The sequence below is a fragment of the Centruroides sculpturatus genome, unplaced genomic scaffold (genome assembly GCF_000671375.1).
Source record: "Centruroides sculpturatus isolate CEXI.00-Female unplaced genomic scaffold, Cexi_2.0 scaffold1604, whole genome shotgun sequence".
Taxonomy (NCBI): domain Eukaryota; kingdom Metazoa; phylum Arthropoda; class Arachnida; order Scorpiones; family Buthidae; genus Centruroides; species Centruroides sculpturatus.
The window spans coordinates 101,693-120,175 of record NW_019385845.1 but is presented as its reverse complement, the minus strand read 5'-3'; the positions used below and the strand labels follow the sequence as shown (position 1 = coordinate 120,175).

At 32.8% G+C, this 18,483-nt stretch overlaps 1 protein-coding gene across 1 annotated transcript in view; it reads left to right on the top strand.

Annotated features, from left to right (window-relative positions):
• LOC111642469 (Golgi-specific brefeldin A-resistance guanine nucleotide exchange factor 1-like) overlaps positions 1-18,483 on the top strand; it is a gene marked incomplete at its 5' end in the record, with an annotated part of 87,167 nt that overhangs the window by 29,294 nt on the left and 39,390 nt on the right. The window contains one exon of the mRNA XM_023388822.1: positions 7,084-7,214. Within this exon, the coding sequence (XP_023244590.1) occupies positions 7,084-7,214 (131 nt within the window). The remainder of the gene's footprint in view (positions 1-7,083; positions 7,215-18,483) is intronic.

Below are 18,483 nucleotides of genomic sequence, written 5' to 3'. Positions count from 1 at the left end.
TGTATAATATGACAGTATCAGTTGTTATTTTTGAATTTTAAAAGATTTTGAGATTTTAAAAATGCAATATTATGAATTTGGGAAAAATCTGAAATACTCTAATAATCTAACATAGATAAAATATTTTAAACTTTCTGGAAACCCTCAGGATTACCATTTATATCCTCAGTTTGAGGAAAGATGNGAATTAATATATATATATATATATAACTGTAATTTATTCTTTGAATTAAAATAGCTCAATATTTTAAATGTGTTCTTAACTATTCTGTACAAAAAAGAACAGTTGTCAATATTCCATGATTTTTAAAAACCTGAAGGTGGCCTGAAGAACAGGTTGAAAACATTTGTTACAGTTAATAAATAATTCTCAGTGAGATAAGGTGTTGTTGTGTAGGTTAAGCATCTAGCAGAGTATTAATTAAGTAATAAAAATTTGATAATCAACATTTAAATTTTAAAATTAATGAAGAAATAAAATAACTAATATAAAATGTCAAAGTTCAAGTTTCAAAAATACATTTCCATTCCATGGATAGACTGTCAACATCCCTACAATTTTGTTTTTTGTGAGGTTTAAACATTTCTATCATTTGCAAGTGATCAGGATTGTTAGGATTTTTATTGGATTGGATTATTGCTGAGTCTTCCCATGTGATTCTTATGACCTACTCCCTAGTGTAGTTGGCTAAGATCATGCTGTTTGTGTTCCTGTTAATTGTATATTAATGCTCCTTGAGTCTTTCAAGCTCCTTGCTGTAGCTCCCACATATGCATGTTTGACACTGAAAGCATTGATCTTCTAGAGTGATAGAGTAAACTCCTGGTGCAGTGGAATGGATTTTTTTAGATTTACCATTTCTGAGAATATTAAAAATTGTATGATTCCATTTATATGCTATTCTCACATCCTTGTGAATTTCTTCAAGTGTGGGAAAGTAATTTACCCTGCACTGCCTTATGGTATTCTCTTGTGAAGATGCATTTGTTGTCCAATTATTTGCTGAAATTAGATTATTTATTATTGTTGATGGATAATTGTGCTGTGTGACAAGTTTATCAATGTATTCTAATTCCTCTACTGTGTCCATAATACTTGTACAGTGTATGCACTCTCTTTTAATTAAATCTGCTAATTAAAAGAGAGTACATGACAATTAAACCATAAACTAGACATTAAAATTACTGCAAAGTACAGTCCTAAATTTATAAAAATTACTATAGGTAGATAAGAAACAAAATAAAGTAAGAAATATAGAATGTCTTACAGAAGAGGGTCATAAACAAATATAATACCTAGGTTAAGATTTGGAATTTTAATGGTCAATATTGCATTGATGTATTCAAAGATTTTATTAACATTTAAGGATGGGAAAACATTAATAAAATACCATCTCTTTATGGTTACTTCTAGAAATGGGCATGGTTGTAAGGCCTTATGAACAGATTAGATTAGTTGATTCTCATACACAAGTAAATTTGTGTCCTTGTCAAAAAGAACATTTTCAAATTTAATTAAGTTCCCCAGTTTAGTATGTATAACTTTCTTCGTCGAATGTATAGCTTTTTGAAGGCAAAGATGCTTTAACTTAGGTAATAAGGATTCACATCCTACCGGGAGCCAAATACAGTATATAGACATTAGAAATACTTTGTAATTTATGCATTCCACCAAGAAGTTGAATTTAAGAAAGTTGAAAAGTTGAACAAAAGCTAGAGCGAAATTGGTTCTAGCTTTTGTTAAGGCTAGCACCAGTCTTCTATAAAAGTTAGCCGGCATAGCTTAATTAGCTCAAACTCTGCAAGCCTGGAATATATTATACAAAATAGCAACAAATTGAACCTTAAAAGAAAATCCAGGATAATTAATTGCAATCTCTAACGTTTTCAATCTACTTAGGAGATCTTCCTCAGGATTCTTTAAATAGGAATGTGTAAATTAGAACGTTTTTAAAAATTATTTAAAAATGTATAAACAAGAATTTTTCAACTAATTCTCTTAAAAATTTTAAATTGATTAAATCAAATTTAAATTTATCCAAAGTAATTTTTAATTTGACTGCTCCCTTAGGTATGCCATACCATACCTAATTAGTTAATTATACCTAACCCTTAGGTATAATTGCCATGCATAAGATACTTGTCCTTCCTCTTTGAAGTTAATGCAACGGCCAGTCTTCATGGATTTGAATATTTCGAGAGCTTCCAGTGTTCTTATTTGGTCATCATGCATAGATTGTCTATAATGAAAGCTTGGTCTAGATCAGTGTTTCTCAACCTCTAAAGAATCATCGCCCCCTTCAACGTAGTATCACCCTCTTCAGTAAAACCGTTACGTAGTATAGCCCCTTCACTACAAAATTCCGATGCCGAGGGCCAAGACTAATGCCAAATTCATGCTGCATTGAATAGAATAGTGACTAGTATAATGTTATTTGTTTAATTATTGTATGATATAAAGAATAAAATATCTAATGATTCTTAATATAATGTTTTACTATATCACCCAGAAAATTGTTTTTCGCCCCCCCAAAATATAAATTGTTACTAATCACTTTCTCAACATGGAAAAATGCCCACATGGGGGCGATATTGCCCCGTTGAGAAACACTGGTCTAGATGGACTTGAATGTCATTGTCCACGGCATACCTGGCTAGGGCGGTATTATATTTTCCTTTATTGATATCATACTTGTGTTCAGCCAGCCTTTTTTTGAGAGATTGTGTGGTGGTGCTGATGTACTCAAGATCACACTGGAATCTATTCTCTCTCAGCATAAACACCAGGAACCCTGGCTATTCTAGAAAAACATCTAGAACTAACCAATAGAAAAGGCATTGTGTTTCACCAAGATAATGCCAGACTGCACACATCTTTACGAACATGCCAAAAATTATTCGAACTAGGCTGTGATGTTTACCCCACCTCCATACTCACCCGACCTTGCCCCATCGGACTACCATTTGCTCTGTTCTCTGCAAAATTCCCTTCATGATAAAAACTTTGATACTTTAGAAGCTTGCATAAACCACATGGATTAGTTTTTTGTGGGAAAAACTGGAAAGTTCTACGAAGAGTGTATCATGAATCTTCCCCATAGATGACAACATGTCATTAAAAACAATAATGCTTACATAATGGAAAAAAAGTACAGTGGGTGATCGGCTAACGAACAAATCAGATGACGATCACTTTCACGAAAGATTTTTATGATCAGATAACGAACACATGTTCAGATAACGAAACACTTCACTGCACAACATAAAAAGAAGTAATGGAAAACAATGAATGCCAATTGTTTTTCCTTGTCTTCGGGTAACAATTTGAAACCTTTTGGAGCACAGGAGCATCAACATCGATGCTCAACCCGATACCGATCGGATAGTGTTTCCTTGAACTTTGAAACTCTCCATTGTAATTCCAGCGTTTTCGGTCTTTTAATAAGACCGAAAACGTTTGAAGTTTTCTAATAAACGTCGACTGCAAGAAAAGGTGTTGTAGTAAGTGTTTTTTGATATTAAAATATGCAGTCTAGAACGATGTGTAATTCCAGCTTTTTGTTTACTTTTCTGACGAATAATTTTTTTATAGTCTTCACGAGACTGTTGGGCATGCCATAAGTTTTGCGTCGGTTTTTATTTCCTAAAGGTGAAAGTTTAACTATCCTATCAAGTATTCATTAACGTTTTAACACCAAAACTTCAAATTACATTCAGGCCTCACATTTACATAATTCTTTCATGCACTAGTTGATTTCTGTTCTCTGAATTTTTGTGAGTACTTTTCTGAACTTTTTATTTCAAACAGAAACTGATAATATTGTCGAGCCTATAAAGCATGGAGTTTCAAGAACCATGCTCACCATAGAAACCAAGCAAGGGATAATAGCCAAAGTAGAGCAGATGTCTTATGTTACTAGGCAGTATGGCTTGAACAGGTCAACAGTAGGCACAATCTTAGCTAAGAAAGATATAATCAAGAAGACTCAAAGAATTAAAGGAGTAACAAAAATTACATCTGAGAAACAAAATGTTCCATCCATGAAAAAATGGAGAGATTGCTTTTAATTTGGATAAAAGAAAGGGAAATGAAAAAAGATGTAACTAGTATGACTATCATTCAAGAGAAAGCTAGAAAAATTTTTGAAGAACTGAAGAAATGAACTCCACATTCGTCACATGAGGAGATAGAATTCAAAGCTACTACTGGTAGATTTTCAAAGTTTAGAAGGAGAACTGGCATTAAACATGTGGTGATTCACGGTGAGTCTGCTAGTGCAGATAAAGAAGAAGCTGAGAAGTTCTGTCTCAAATTTGAAGAATTCATTAAAAAAGAAGGATATTGTCCACAACAGATTTTCAATTATGATGAAACTGGTTTATTTTGGAAGCGTTACAAAAGAAGAGAAAAATATTCCTGGGCATAAACCCATGAAAGACCGATTGACGTTACTTTTGGGAGATAATGCTAGCGGTGATATGAAGCTTAACCTACTTCTTGTCTATCACTCTGAGAACCCTAGAGCATTCAAAAAAATTCCATAATTAAAGAAAAACTGCCAGTGATGTGGAGATCAAATGAAAGGGCATGTATCATGCAGGTTCTTTTCAAAGAATGGCTGTTTAAAGTTTGTGTTCCAAGCATCACCTTCAGACCAATGAATTGCCATTAAAAGCACTGTTGCTATTGGACAATGCACCAGGACATGCAAAAGACCTTAAAGCTAATTTGCTGGAAGACTTTCTCTGGCTGACAGGTCAGTTTCTACCTCTGAATACCACTTCGTTGATTCAACCAATGGATCAAGAGGTTATTGCAGGTTTCAAGAAATTGTACATTCAAGCACTGTTTCATAGTGTTTTGAAGCATGCCAGTTCTTTTCAACGATGACATTAAAAACAATTTGGAAAGAAAAATTTGATATTCTTGAAGCAATACGGCTCATTCAAAAGGCATGGTCAGAAGTCACTCAATGACAGTTGAATTCTGCTTGGTGAAAGCTGTGTTCCTCCTGCATTCAGGGAGAGAGAGAGAGAGATGATGTCCCTGAAATTATGGATGAAATTGTGACAACTGCTAGAGATCTGGAATTGAAAGTGAATAAAATTGTCATTGAAGAGCTCATAATGGAATCTGAAACTGATCTGACGATAGAAGAACTCCAAGAATGCATAAATGAAGAACACCAAGAAACTCGGCAAGATGTGTTTTCTTCTAGAAAAGAGGAGGATGAAAAAGGATCAATGCCAACATTTGCTATTAAAGATGTTTTGAAGAAGTGGGAGGATGTCAGAACAACAGTCTTAGAATGGCATCCAAACCAAATTGAGGTTAGTAGGCTTGGGGATCTCTACGACAACAATGCTATTAATTACTTCCGAAAAATCCTGAAGAAGAGAGAGAAGAAATCGACATTGGACAGATTTTTTAACCCCTACAAATGGAAAAAATATGACTAATAAAAATGCAAGACTGTGTATATATGTATTTTTATTTTTACATATAAATAAACGTAGTAAGAAAGTATATATTTTTTTATTTTTTGGAATTTCCAGAAGGAATTAATCAAATTCCATAAAAACCTATGGTAAATTGATAATTGGTTAACGAACAATTCGGATAATGAACAAAGTCTTGGAATGGATTATGTTTGTTAACCGATCACTCACTGTATATTTTTAGTTTTAAAACAGTTTTTTTTCCTCTTAAAAATAGCTATGAACTTTTGAAACAAACCAATAATTGACACTGACAAAAAAACACTTATGTACTTACTCCAGTAACACTTAATAGAAGTTATGAATGTTTTCAACCATACTAACAGACATTCCTCAGCTAAAAAAGCCATTCCACAGATAGAACATTCAAAAGTGGAGGAACATTCTGTTTTTGAATGGTTTTTGTAACTAAGATGTTCTCTTTTTTTTTCATGTTAGTGTCTATTACAAACTGTTCCAGCTTATTGGTAAATTAGTTACCGTGGTACCTCAGGATACGAAATTAATCTGTTCTGAAACTGAGATTGTATCATGAAAATGTCGTAAGGTGAATCATTTTTCCCCATACGATTACATGTAAAACCAAATAATTCGTTCCAACATGAAAAACANGACGCAAAATATATTTAAGAGTTTACAACCACTGTGCTGGGTGAGACGTTGTTGAAACAAAAAAAGTTATCATTCCATCACGTACATAAACAGTATCGTAATTCGCCAAGTGCAAATCCGCAAATTCGTAAAATTTTTGTTTATTTTGGACAATCCGGATAATCGAAAATCCGGATAATGGAGGTCCGGATAATGGAGGTTCTACTGTACTTAAAACAATAACTTAAAAATAACTTAGAAAAGATAAAAAAAATTAGTGTTGTTTTATATAGATATATATTTTTTAAATTTTTATTCACTGCTTTTTGCTTTTTTTCCTTCACTTCCGCCAGCACTTTCACTGGACATTGGTAAAATATCTGTCCAAAGAAGTTTGGCTTTGCCTACTTTTTAAAATGTTTCTAAAATGACTTAGGCAAATGTCATTACTCCGAGCAGCAATACGGCCAGTGTGATCCTTTCCGGGATATTTCTTTTCAATAAAATCAGTCACTTTCTTATAATACCTCAAGATTTCCTTTATCGAGTGAGATCCTTCCACGACGAAGCAAACGTGCGGACTGAGACCAATGAACAGAAGTGAATAAAAAATGGTGCTGCGAACTAATGTAACGTCGTATGGTGAGTTTTTGTTCATATCTTGGAGCAAAAATATGTTCAAATTTCATGTCATATCCTGAAAATTTCATATGCTGGGGCGTTCATATACTGAGGTACCACTGTAATTTAATTTATTGTACTGTACAAACTAGCATTTAAGCATTTGCAGATTTAGCTTTCTAAGTCTAAGTTAATGTAGAAGAAGAGAATTTAAAAGAACAAATTGAAAATGTTTTTATGTTTTATGTCTATATTCTAATACACAAAAGTAAATTAGAAAATATTTTAATAATACACTTTTATTGTAACATATTATATACAGTATAAATTACTATTATATTTCTATATTAAAACTGAAAATCTTGATACTAGGTATTGCTCGACTCTGTTGTGACACACGGAGATCCATAAGAACTTCAGCATTAACTTACTTACAGAGAGCGCTGCTGGTTCATGATTTACAAGTTTTATCTGCTGTAGAATGGGAAGCTTGTTTCAATAAGGTAATTTTTTAAGTGTCCATTTCAATGATTTAAAAATAATTTGACATTGTTTAATTAAAGTTAGATATATCTAAATTTAACAATAAAGTATATTATTGGGTTGATGCAAAAGTTTCTGAAATTTGCTATAATTATATAGTACAACATTTATTTCAAAAACAAAAGTTCATTCAAGAAAATAATTGTCATTACATTCAAACACTTTTTTCCATAAATTGGACAGGTCATAGATTATAGTGAATAAAACTCAGGCTGTTTTGACTTGAAGGTCTGCAGGTGTGATTTTCAGCTCTTCATCAGCAAACTGCTTGTAAAGTACTATATTATTTTTCCGACTTTTCCAACGATTATCGACACTACTGTGTGCCGGAAATAGCCGTTCCCTAATGGGTACTTTACGCGGATTCGCGTTAGTGTGCCAGGCCTGGACTTTAAGCGTGCACCGAATTAAATAATGACAAAGTTTGTCAATAACAAAAATCAAATATTCAAACGTCTAGTAATAAACTATATACAGTATTTAGTAAAAATCAAACAATAATTTATTCAATGAAATTCAACAAGAATCAACTTGACAAAACTCAAACCAATCTATTTCTAACTTAATTCTATTCCCCTTTGGAATTCGGTAAAATCAAAGAATTAACTTATAAACAATAATTCTTATAAATTAAAGATCCTAATCGTCACCTCAATATACTTGGAACCTATTTCCTCAAACTCTCAAGACTTTCTATAATCGTCGATCCACAAATCGAATAACTTCAAAATCGCCTTGGAACTATTTGATCCTATCGGACACCTCTCTCGTTCACTGCTACGAAGCTCACCAAAGCTCGTTGCTATCGGGAGTTCACCTCAGGCATCTTCACTTGACATTCTGTTTTTATACTGTGAGGTGACGTCACAATTCTGAATGAGATCACTCCCCTCATTTACATACTTATTCGCTAACAATAATTTTTTTTCTATTTGTCTGGCAGCCTATTTTCCGACAATACTCGCTAACCTTTTACATTATTCTTTTTCACAATTTTCGGGACGTTTTTATTCTTTAAGGTTTAGCGAGTCCCTAATTCGTGCTTGTGGGGTCTCCCCCCCCCCTTTTCTTGGTGCGGACTTAATTTTTTCTGCTCGGGAAGCACAAGTGTGCGCGAGTTTTTCTATGGCGCTTTTTTTTTCGTCGGTGAGTTGGTTTTTCTTCTATTTTTAAATTCCTAAGGTGAATGGTGAGGAAACCTTTGTCCTAACAAAACATAAGCCCCAAACAAAAATAGAATAAGAAGCAAAATAAAAGTAAATAAAAATAACGTCGGACTTGGTTCCTTACATGCTTTCTGTCCAAGAAATGTTGCATGGAGAAGAAGAGATAGTAGTCAGATGATGCAACATCTTATCTATATGATGAGACATTGCTTCATCTTGGAGTGAGGGAGAACCTCCAAGATGAGACAAATAGAATCTGCTGGGTCAACCTTGACATTTGTGGTCTTGTCGTGAAGAAAGCACACAATATTATCTATTCTACTAGTATGGATAGCATCAGCCATTTGCAGCTGAATATAGTAGATTTTGGAAGTTATAATGGTATTTCATGGAAGTATTTCCTAAATGGACTGATCTGCAAACATCCTACCAAATATACAGTGTAGCCTTGTGCTGATGCAATTTCGGTTTTGGTATGGCCTGTGCTACTTGATTTATGTCCATCCACAACCTTTTGCACTTTAAGTTGACACACAGTCACCATTTTTCATCTCCTGTAACAATGCTATACTTAGCTTGATACTTCAAACCAAGTATTCTTTTTAGAAAGAAGTTTACTGTACACCTCCATACAATGAAGGTGTGCACCAAACATTCATTGATCTTGCAGACCTTTCCAATGGCAAGTAAATGAAGAACTACAATGGAAAGGTTACAACCAGTATTTTTTTTGTCATGGAACGCAATGGAATGGCGTTCCACCACCTTTTTTCAATATATTTTAAAAGTTTTAAGAGAATTTTTGAAAATTTGACGTTTGGTCTGCGTTGAATTGCTCTGTTGAGCATGGAAGATCAGCAACAAAATCATTAAGACGGTCCTGCTCCTGCTTGTGTGCCGAATCTTGTGTACAATGCATGTAATATATTTTTAGTAATGAGATGAGCGTTCCACCACCTTTTTTTCCCCAAAAAAAGCACTGGTTACAACCAAGTGTCTTGCTCATTTTTCATACGGTCAGGAATGGGTTGGCTTCCACTAGTTGCCACAGCTTGCCCAATATTTATCAAACTCCATTATAAAATCACAATTTTCATTACACTGGTCTAGCAAAAATGCTTCAGAAACCAAATCAAATAAATTTTAGTAATTTGAGGCTGCTGAATAAGAATGTGATGATGATTATTGTCAGTGGCTCTAGTCTTCAAATATTTGGATAATACTGCTGTGACATAATATGGTGTAGTTGTCTGTATTGAGAACTAGGTTCTCATAGTCAGATGACAATGACACTCAAGTTACTTTTATAAAGAACATGCACAAAATTGAATAGGATTCTTCTTTTTGAAGCAGTAGTAGTGATAATCCATATTTTAGGGGTATCAAATGGACAACTCATTAGGCAATAAAAACTATATGTTTTATGCATGACTAATCTCCATGCTGGTAAATATATTTATTATTTATTTGAATGTTTTTCATATTAAGGTATTTTCTGTTTTTCATCTGGGTTCAAGCCCTTTGAGCCACTTCCATACTTACATTCATGTCTTTAAGCACTTATTTTTATGAAAACACAAGTAAATGGAAAAACTGTATAGTCCAAAATAAACAAATAAACTAAACCTTGATGAATTCAGCTACAAATGTATTGAAACAAAAACGTTTTCAATCAGATTTACTGATCTTCCTCAGTTACAAACTTTTCAAATTCTTTAGAATGTATAATTACAAATTCAAAGTAATAAAGTCGCAAATACGAAAATTTTAAGAATTAATAATTAATAAACACAGAAAATTAAATCTTGTAAAATTAATTAAATTAATAAATATCAAACATTTGAAAATTTGTAATTCTGAATAAAATGCTCATAAATTATATTTTGTAAATTGCCCGCTAGGCATTTGATAGATTTTTTGCATCTAGATCAGGAATGTCCAACACGTGGCCCACTTAATATTTTTTATGTGCCCTAAAATTTTTATGTACATTTACATTTATTTTGGTAAAGAATGTTGTAAAAATTATTCTTGTTTTACTGGATACACTTTGATGTCATAATGATGTAATTTTTGCTAGAAAACTGTTTTACCCCACATACATAACATACTGTTGTGAACAATTTTTTTCATCCTTGAAAAACATGAAAACTGCTGAAAGAAATAAGTTGAGTGATTTCCATTTAACTAACATTCTTAGAAATAAGACTAGTACTATAAAAGCAGGTATTGACAATATTATAAAAGGAAGGCAATGTCAAAAATCTCATTGAATTTATTTTTTATTTTGTGTGGGTATAATTGTTTTTACTGTTAATAATACAGTACAATAAATCTGACTTACGGAACCTTTAACCGATGCGTATCACTTTTTCTTTCAAAAATCAAACGTTTTCATAACCCCTTCTGGGTTCTTCATCAGGATAACAGCTGGATCGAATAGCGATTTCAACAAGTTTGAATGAATCCGAACTTGAATCGTTCAATTCGCTTAATCCGTCACGTGATATGATTGAAATTGTTCTATTTTGACGGTCGATGTACAAATTTAAGAGAAAGATCCAAAACATGTGTATTAATTCAAAAGAAGAGATCAGCCTTTCCATGGCGTGGCAAAACCTACTCCATAAAGAGTGATAACGAAATTATATTAAGCCTTAAAAATAAAAATTAAAAATAAATGATATTAGGGAACACGAGAATATTAAATAATCTTTATATCTTAATAACACGTTTTGGATCGTTCTCTTAAATTTGTACATCGACCGTCAAAATAGAACAATTTCAATCATATCACGTGACGGATTAAGCGAATTGAACGATTCAAGTTCGGATTCATTCAAACTTGTTGAAATCGCTATTCGATCCAGCTGTTATCCTGATGAAGAACCCAGAAGGGGTTATGAAAACGTTTGATTTTTGAAAGAAAAAGTGATACGCATCGGTTAAAGGTTCCGTAAGTCAGATTTATTGTATTATATACAACCCGATGTGCAGTGATAGTATATTATTATATAATAATACAGTATTTTATGTAATTATATATATTTGTTATTGTTATAAAAAGGGCTTGTTTTGGGGCTGGCTTGTTCCAGATGATTCCTGTTGCTTTTCCTGGATTGAAGATCAGTTTGTTTTTCCCTTCCCATTCACTTATTTTTGACATAGCCTGCTTTCCTTTCCTTCCAAGTTCTGCTCTAGAGTTACCCGTCAACAGCACGAGTGCATCATCCACATATGCAATAATTTTGTCTTGTACAAAGTCTTGGGTCAAAAAATCATTGAAAAAGACACACCATAGGAGTGGCCTGCAGGCCGAGCCTTGTGGACAAGCCCCTATTATACTCATTCTCAAAAGTAATATTCCCTGTTTTGATGGCAATAGTTTGCTCATGAAGGTATTGTTTCATCAGTAGATAGATGTTCATGGGGCATTGTAGTTGCCTGAGTCTACAAAGAATTGGTGGTTACCATGTACTGTCAAATGTCTTCTGAATGGCTATACTAAGTCCAAAAACATATTTCTGTCAAATAGTGCTTTGATGTTGTTGACTGCCATAGTAATAGGCATGAACAGTTGACCTTTGCTTTCTAAAACCATACTGATTGTCACTCAGTAGGTTATTTGACTCAAGGTGCCAAGGGAGTCTGTTTGCAAGCAGTTTTTCCATTACTTTCACTACAGAGAAATCTGTCTGTAATTTCCAGGCTTATTTGCTTTAGGGACAACTACCAACTTGGCTCTCTTCCATTCCCTGGGGAAGATGCTGAAATGTAGGTAAGTATTGAAGAGGTAAAGAAGTGTTGTGTTTATATTCCAAATTTGTTTGATGATCTCTGGGGTAATTCTGTCAAGCCCGGGGGTATTTCAGTTATTCAGGTTAGTGATTATTTTGCAAACTTCTTTGCATGTGAAAAGGAGTGTGTCGGGTTTTAATGTCTACATTAATCATGTCTCTGATTTCATTATGAATGTCGAGATCTTTGTTTTTGTTGTCTTCTACACATATTTTTTGAAATATAGCTTTGATGATAGTTTCCAGATCATTTGTATTTCTGTAGTTTTCGTGGTGGTCACGGCCTCTGATTTTCTTAATCTGTTACAGCTCCACTTGGTAAGAAACCCCAAGGGTCTTTGCTAGCTCTAGTGCAGTATTCTCTCCAGGATTTCAATTTAGAATCTTTTATGTGGTTTTTGTATTCTTTTTGTAGCTGTAAGTATTGTTGCTAGTAGATCGTCCTTTGTTTGTCCTCTAGTTTTTTTAATACTTTTTTCTGAGGACATTATTTCTGAGCCTCAGTTCAGACAGAGTATAGTTCCACCAGGAAACTGGTTTATTCTTGACTCTGTATTTCAGTATAGCGATCTCACACACGTCCTTAATAATTTTGAGATTTTGTTCAATCTTCCTCTTAACCTCTTTCCTTGAATGTGAGAGAGTTATGTCAATTTTATCCATAATGTATATTCTCCATCTTTCCCAGTCTGCCCGGGCAGTGCGATATCTTGGATCTTCTAGAATGTTGAAATTAGGGATGTTGATTTCAAAAGATATGTACTTGTGATCACTTAATGTAGTGTCCTCTTCAACCTTCCAGTTGTGTATGTATTTGTAAATGTTAGAGGAGATGTCTATCCAACTTTTTCCTCTGCTTGATTCAAAAGTTGGAGATGAGTAACAGTTGTTCAAGATGATGTTTTTAGAACTGCAGAACTGTTCGAAAGTTCCTGTCTTTTGTCGAGTTTGTCACATCCCTAAGTTAGGGAGTACAAATTAATATCCCTGGCAAGAATAATGTTTTTGTTGTGCACAATGTTAATTATCTTATTGATTTCTTCTAATATATCTTGAAGATAGATTACTTCAGGACAATATATGTTAATTATGAGCAGTTTAGTATCCTGTCCATAAATTTCACAGCAGGTAATGTATTGGTTGCTATGATTTTTATGGAATAAAATAGGTATGTTCTTATTTTCCAGAATAATAATGCTCCATGGATATTCATTAGTTCCCTGAAGTATTATAGTGTTAGTGGTTAAGTAACTGTTAAGCAGGTTTATTGTTAATACAATATGGTTCTTGTACAAGGACCACATTGTAGGTTTGAAGTTTTGTCAAAGGCAGCAAAGTGGCATCTCTTCCTCTGTTGTGGTTTATTTGCAGGATACTAATTTTATCTTTAATTTTTTGTTCCATAGTCTGCTTTTACAATGATTATAGTTTTAATTTTCTGATATATGGTCTATTGCATTGTGACTAGTATTTGTAAGTCTTTCTGCCATGCAATTTTTACGAATAGAAGTTTCTTTTTTATTACTACATTTTTTATAACTGTGTGTCCCAGTGCAGTGATTGCATGTTTCTTGGTCCTCTTTACAATCTTTAGTCACGTGTCTGAATCTAAGGAACCTGAAGCATTGAGTCACCGGGAAGAAGTCAGTGACTCTGTACCTCAACCATTGTATATTAATTTTTTCCTCTTTTATTAATATATTTTGTATGTCAGGGGATGCCTGCAAAACCCAGTTGGTGAATTCTCTACCCCTTGTTCCCACTGGGAATTTTAAGATTAGTTTGCTTTTTAGGTCTACAAGATCATATAATTGATTAATGCAATCATTCTGTCTGTGGATGTCATTTATAAATATCATCTTTATTCTGCTCATTTGGGACAGATTTTAATCATATTAGTGGTAGTTTCTTTTTTGGTAGCACTGTCAAAAATTGTGGGATTGTTTCATTAATCACTCTTTTCAAAGTTTTTAAATCTTCCTCCTTGTGTAGCTCAGCTGCAATACCACTCTCATGGATATTTCTAATCCTTTGGACACCTATCTTTAGTTCTGTTGGTTTAACACTTTCCCTAATTAGTTTTTTGTATTTTTGCAGGAGTGATTTTCTTTTTTTCATAGATTAACAATACATTGTCAGAAAAACCTGGTAAAGATTTCTTGTTTGTTGGGTGAGTTCCCATTTTATTTTTAAGTATTTGACTATAAAGTAGGGTCTGTCTGGCAGTCTTTGTGTTATTTAATTCTATTTTAGTTATTTTTTCAAGAACTTGAGTTTGATTTTTTAAAATTTTTGCTTGGTTTTCATTTTCTATAATTATGTCTTAATTTATTACAATATTACAATTTTACAATATGTCTTAATTTATTGGAGATTTCTTTAAATTTGTTCATTTTCATGCCATCTTCATATATATTGATTATCCTTTGAATGCAGCTTGTTATGAATTCAGTATGTTTCTGAATTCCAATCTTGGTTCCATTATTATTTTTTATGTATCCTTTTAGGTCCTCAAGGACCAATATGCTGCCTTTCTCAAATTTCCCACAAATTCTTTCCCACTCAACCCCATGGGGACAATGCAATATAAATGTTAACAATTCTAACGTTAATAGCCAACCTGGCTAATGTTAAACGTAATAAAATGAGGAGATAACTTCATATTTCATGGACGATTTAGTATCATTGAAAATTAATGCAATTCCATAGATATGACTGTTAGAAAAACCGTTATACTATTTTTAGAACAGTTAGAAAGAGTCTTTTTTCTTACTGAATCTTTAATCCATTGTAACTTCTGAACTGTTTGGTCCATCTCCAAACTTTTGGTACCAGTGTCTTTTTTTCTTGTCAAGACAAAATCAATGGTGCCCAACATCACTACCCACACAAAATATTTTCCACATAAATACAAACAAGAACAAGAGCACAAAACACCACTGACCAGGTTCACTCAACCACCATATACTAATGTCTCTACTTTGGTTTTAAGACCAATGTCTAGGATAAAATATGGGTCTTACACATGGTATAACCACTGTGCGACAGCACTTTGAGTGCTTTTTCTTTTTAGCCACTGACAATGACTTTTGCAGTTTGCATCATAAGGAGGGAGCCCAAAGACACTTACTGAATATAATGTATTTTGTTAAAATCACATTATATTGGAAACCTCAGCTAATCCATTATGTTTAAGACTTTTTTGAACTCAGCATGTCAAAATCATTAGGAATTGGTATGTTTTGTTTCTGAAACAAACAAAATTTTTAGACCAGTATTGTCATCTAATGTAGAATCAAACTTAATTTACAAAAAAAGGTTTATGAAGAAATAGCAAACCTTTCACAACTATTTTTTTGCCAACATCATTTTAAATTACACAAAACTCTGAGTTTAAACAAACAAAAACAAGTCTTTATTTTGTTGTTTTATAGCCAGTTCAAAATTTACAATTTTCACTTACAACACTCAAGCCATAAATTACATAATAATTAGCCTAATCTTTCCTTTCTATGCCCAGTTTCAAATTCCCTCAAATTCTTCCTTCTCCTCTCACCAATTGCATTATTCTTTCCTTTTCATATTCCTTTTCTCTTCTCCCTGTTGTCTGTCATCTCCTCATATTTCCTAAACTCTGCTCTTCCATATTCTCTTTCTATTTTTATTTTGGTTTTTTAACAAAACTATTAAATTTTAAGAAACAGGACTAATGACAGTTCATAAAAGAATGAATAACATTCATTATAAGGTTTATTAATTAATACATAGCATTAAAAATATTCATTAATGATATTTACTTGACAATAAAATCAATACTTTTTACCTTTGCTTTCTCTGCCACTTTATTAAGCAAATCACTGCTTTTGAGCCATCCCCACATTCCATTTCCCTCTTGTGATGACAATTTTGTGGCTGGATATTCATCAATTGGTAGATCAACAGTTGCAGTTGGTATAGAAATGGCACTAACAGGTTGAGTGATCGTAGTAACAGCAGGATTAAGAATTGGAGAGCTAAACAAACATTCATTATTAAAACTTTAAATCAATTTCTTATTCATAGTTTTATCTATTAAATATATATAAGTAACCTAGATGTAGTTGAATACACAGATTCTGGCAAGACAGATGGAATAGGTCTGGAAGGAATATACAATGATGATGTAATAGTATTTTCAATTCCTTGAGGAACAGTGGGAAAAAATGGAGTTGGCTGTGGTGGAGGTAAATTACCAAGTGCAGTTACAAATGTGGCTTTAGTTTCTTCTCTATTTAAATCAATATTTGACGAGAGAGTTAATTGCTCCAATGTAGGAATAGGAGAGCTTTCTGAAGGGCCTACAAACACAAATCTTTNTATTAATTAATACATAGCATTAAAAATATTCATTAATGATATTTATTTTTGAATTATATTTTTGTATTGCAATTTATAAATCTATTGAATTTTTTCAAATTTTGAACAAAAATAAATTTTAAATGCTTAGATATATTCAGATTATTATAAGTTGCTAGTGGGACTTTGCCTTTTGGCTACTGTAGACAGCCCAAACTCTGCTTGCTTTGTCCATTTGTTCCCAATTTTTAAAAATTATCAGATTAGCTCAACTGTCAAAGTGCTTAGATAGTTTTTTTATAAGATTAGAAATTTAAGTTTTTAACCTACAAGTTGTCTTTTATCATTAATTAAAAGAAAACACCAAAAAACCAGTAAATAATGTATGTATTTAAACAAAACAAATGTTTTTTTTATCACAACAAATAAATAATTTTTTAAAATAATTTGTAGTGGTGTTATATTTTTAGAATACATACTTGATTCTTTCTTTGTTTCTTAACCTGAAGATGACTGTTCAAAATGGAAAAAAATGTTTGTTTTGTTTAATGTTTAAAGGTATTTGCTATCTGCAGGTTTTACTTACCCAGCTTTTGTAACAGACAGAAAGTGTGGCAATCCAGCAAAAAATTACCTCTGCAGATTTTTACATTTTTGCATTTTTAACAGCTTGAAACAGTGAGAAATGCAAAAAGATTCAGGGGTAATTTTTGTATGCATGGATATTAGTGTGAGTATGTATGTATGTGTGTGGGGGGCATGATTTTGTTCACTTTATTTGAAGATTAATAACTTTTGTGCTTTCTGTCAAAAATTTCTGAAATTTTGCAAAGAGGTTTGTTTGTTAGGGAGATTGATACTATTTAATTTTGGTGGTTAAAGGTTGAGGGGATGGGAAAATAATGGAGGTCAAGTTTATCTCCAGTAGGGTTGAACTTAATGACTAATTTACTCGTTATTAGCATTTACAGTCTTTTATAAAAGTTTGTTCCTGCCCTCAAAATTAAGCTTTTTGCCCATTTTATAATAGTTAAAAATATAAAAAGTTTTTAAAACAAAATATGATAACAGATGTCACCAACCAAAATTTTATAAATAACAGTTATGTTAAATTTGGTAACCAGAGTGGTTGTGTAATAGGATAGCTAACGTTTTTGAAGCCCCTTTTCTTCAGGCTTTTTTGTGTAAAAAAGAAGCTATATGTTGCGGATTGAATATTTCCTTTTGAAAAGATTGCTGTTTGAATCATCACACGTAAATCTCCTGGAAGGTATGATGATTTGAACAGCAATCTTTTCAAAAGGAAATATTCGATTCGCAACATACAGCTTCTTTTTTACACAAAAAAGCCTGAAGAAAAGCCCAGAAGGGGCTTCAAAAACGTTAGCTATCCTATTACACAATCACTCTGGTTAGCAAGTTTAATTAACATAAGTGTTATTTATATCTCATTTCGATGTGTGGAGACAACTAACAAAATTTTAAATATTGCCAGGAAAGTTGAGCAACTTGTTGCTGGTTTATTTTGGTGTTTAGTTGTTTTTATCAATAAATTACACTAAATCACCAAATGATTGTCTAAATCAGTGTTTTTCAACCTGTGGGTCGCGACCCCCAAAGGGGTCGCAAAGCCTTACACAGGAGATCGCGGGTAAAAAAAGACAAGTGTTTGTAGGTTCTACACTACAATAAAAAAAAAACTACAATTTCATTGAGAAGGCTATGCCTGTTTATTTTAAAGTACAATTGGTTTTTCGATCGATATTTAGGTCTCAATAGAAAGAAAATTAAATACGTAGTTTTTACAATCACTGACATAGTTTTAATGTGGCCCTGGGGGGTCGCCAGAATTTTTTTAACTTGTAAAGGGGTCACGTATTCAAGAAGGTTGAAAAACACTGGTCTAAATATTGGGCTGTAATAAGGCCAAT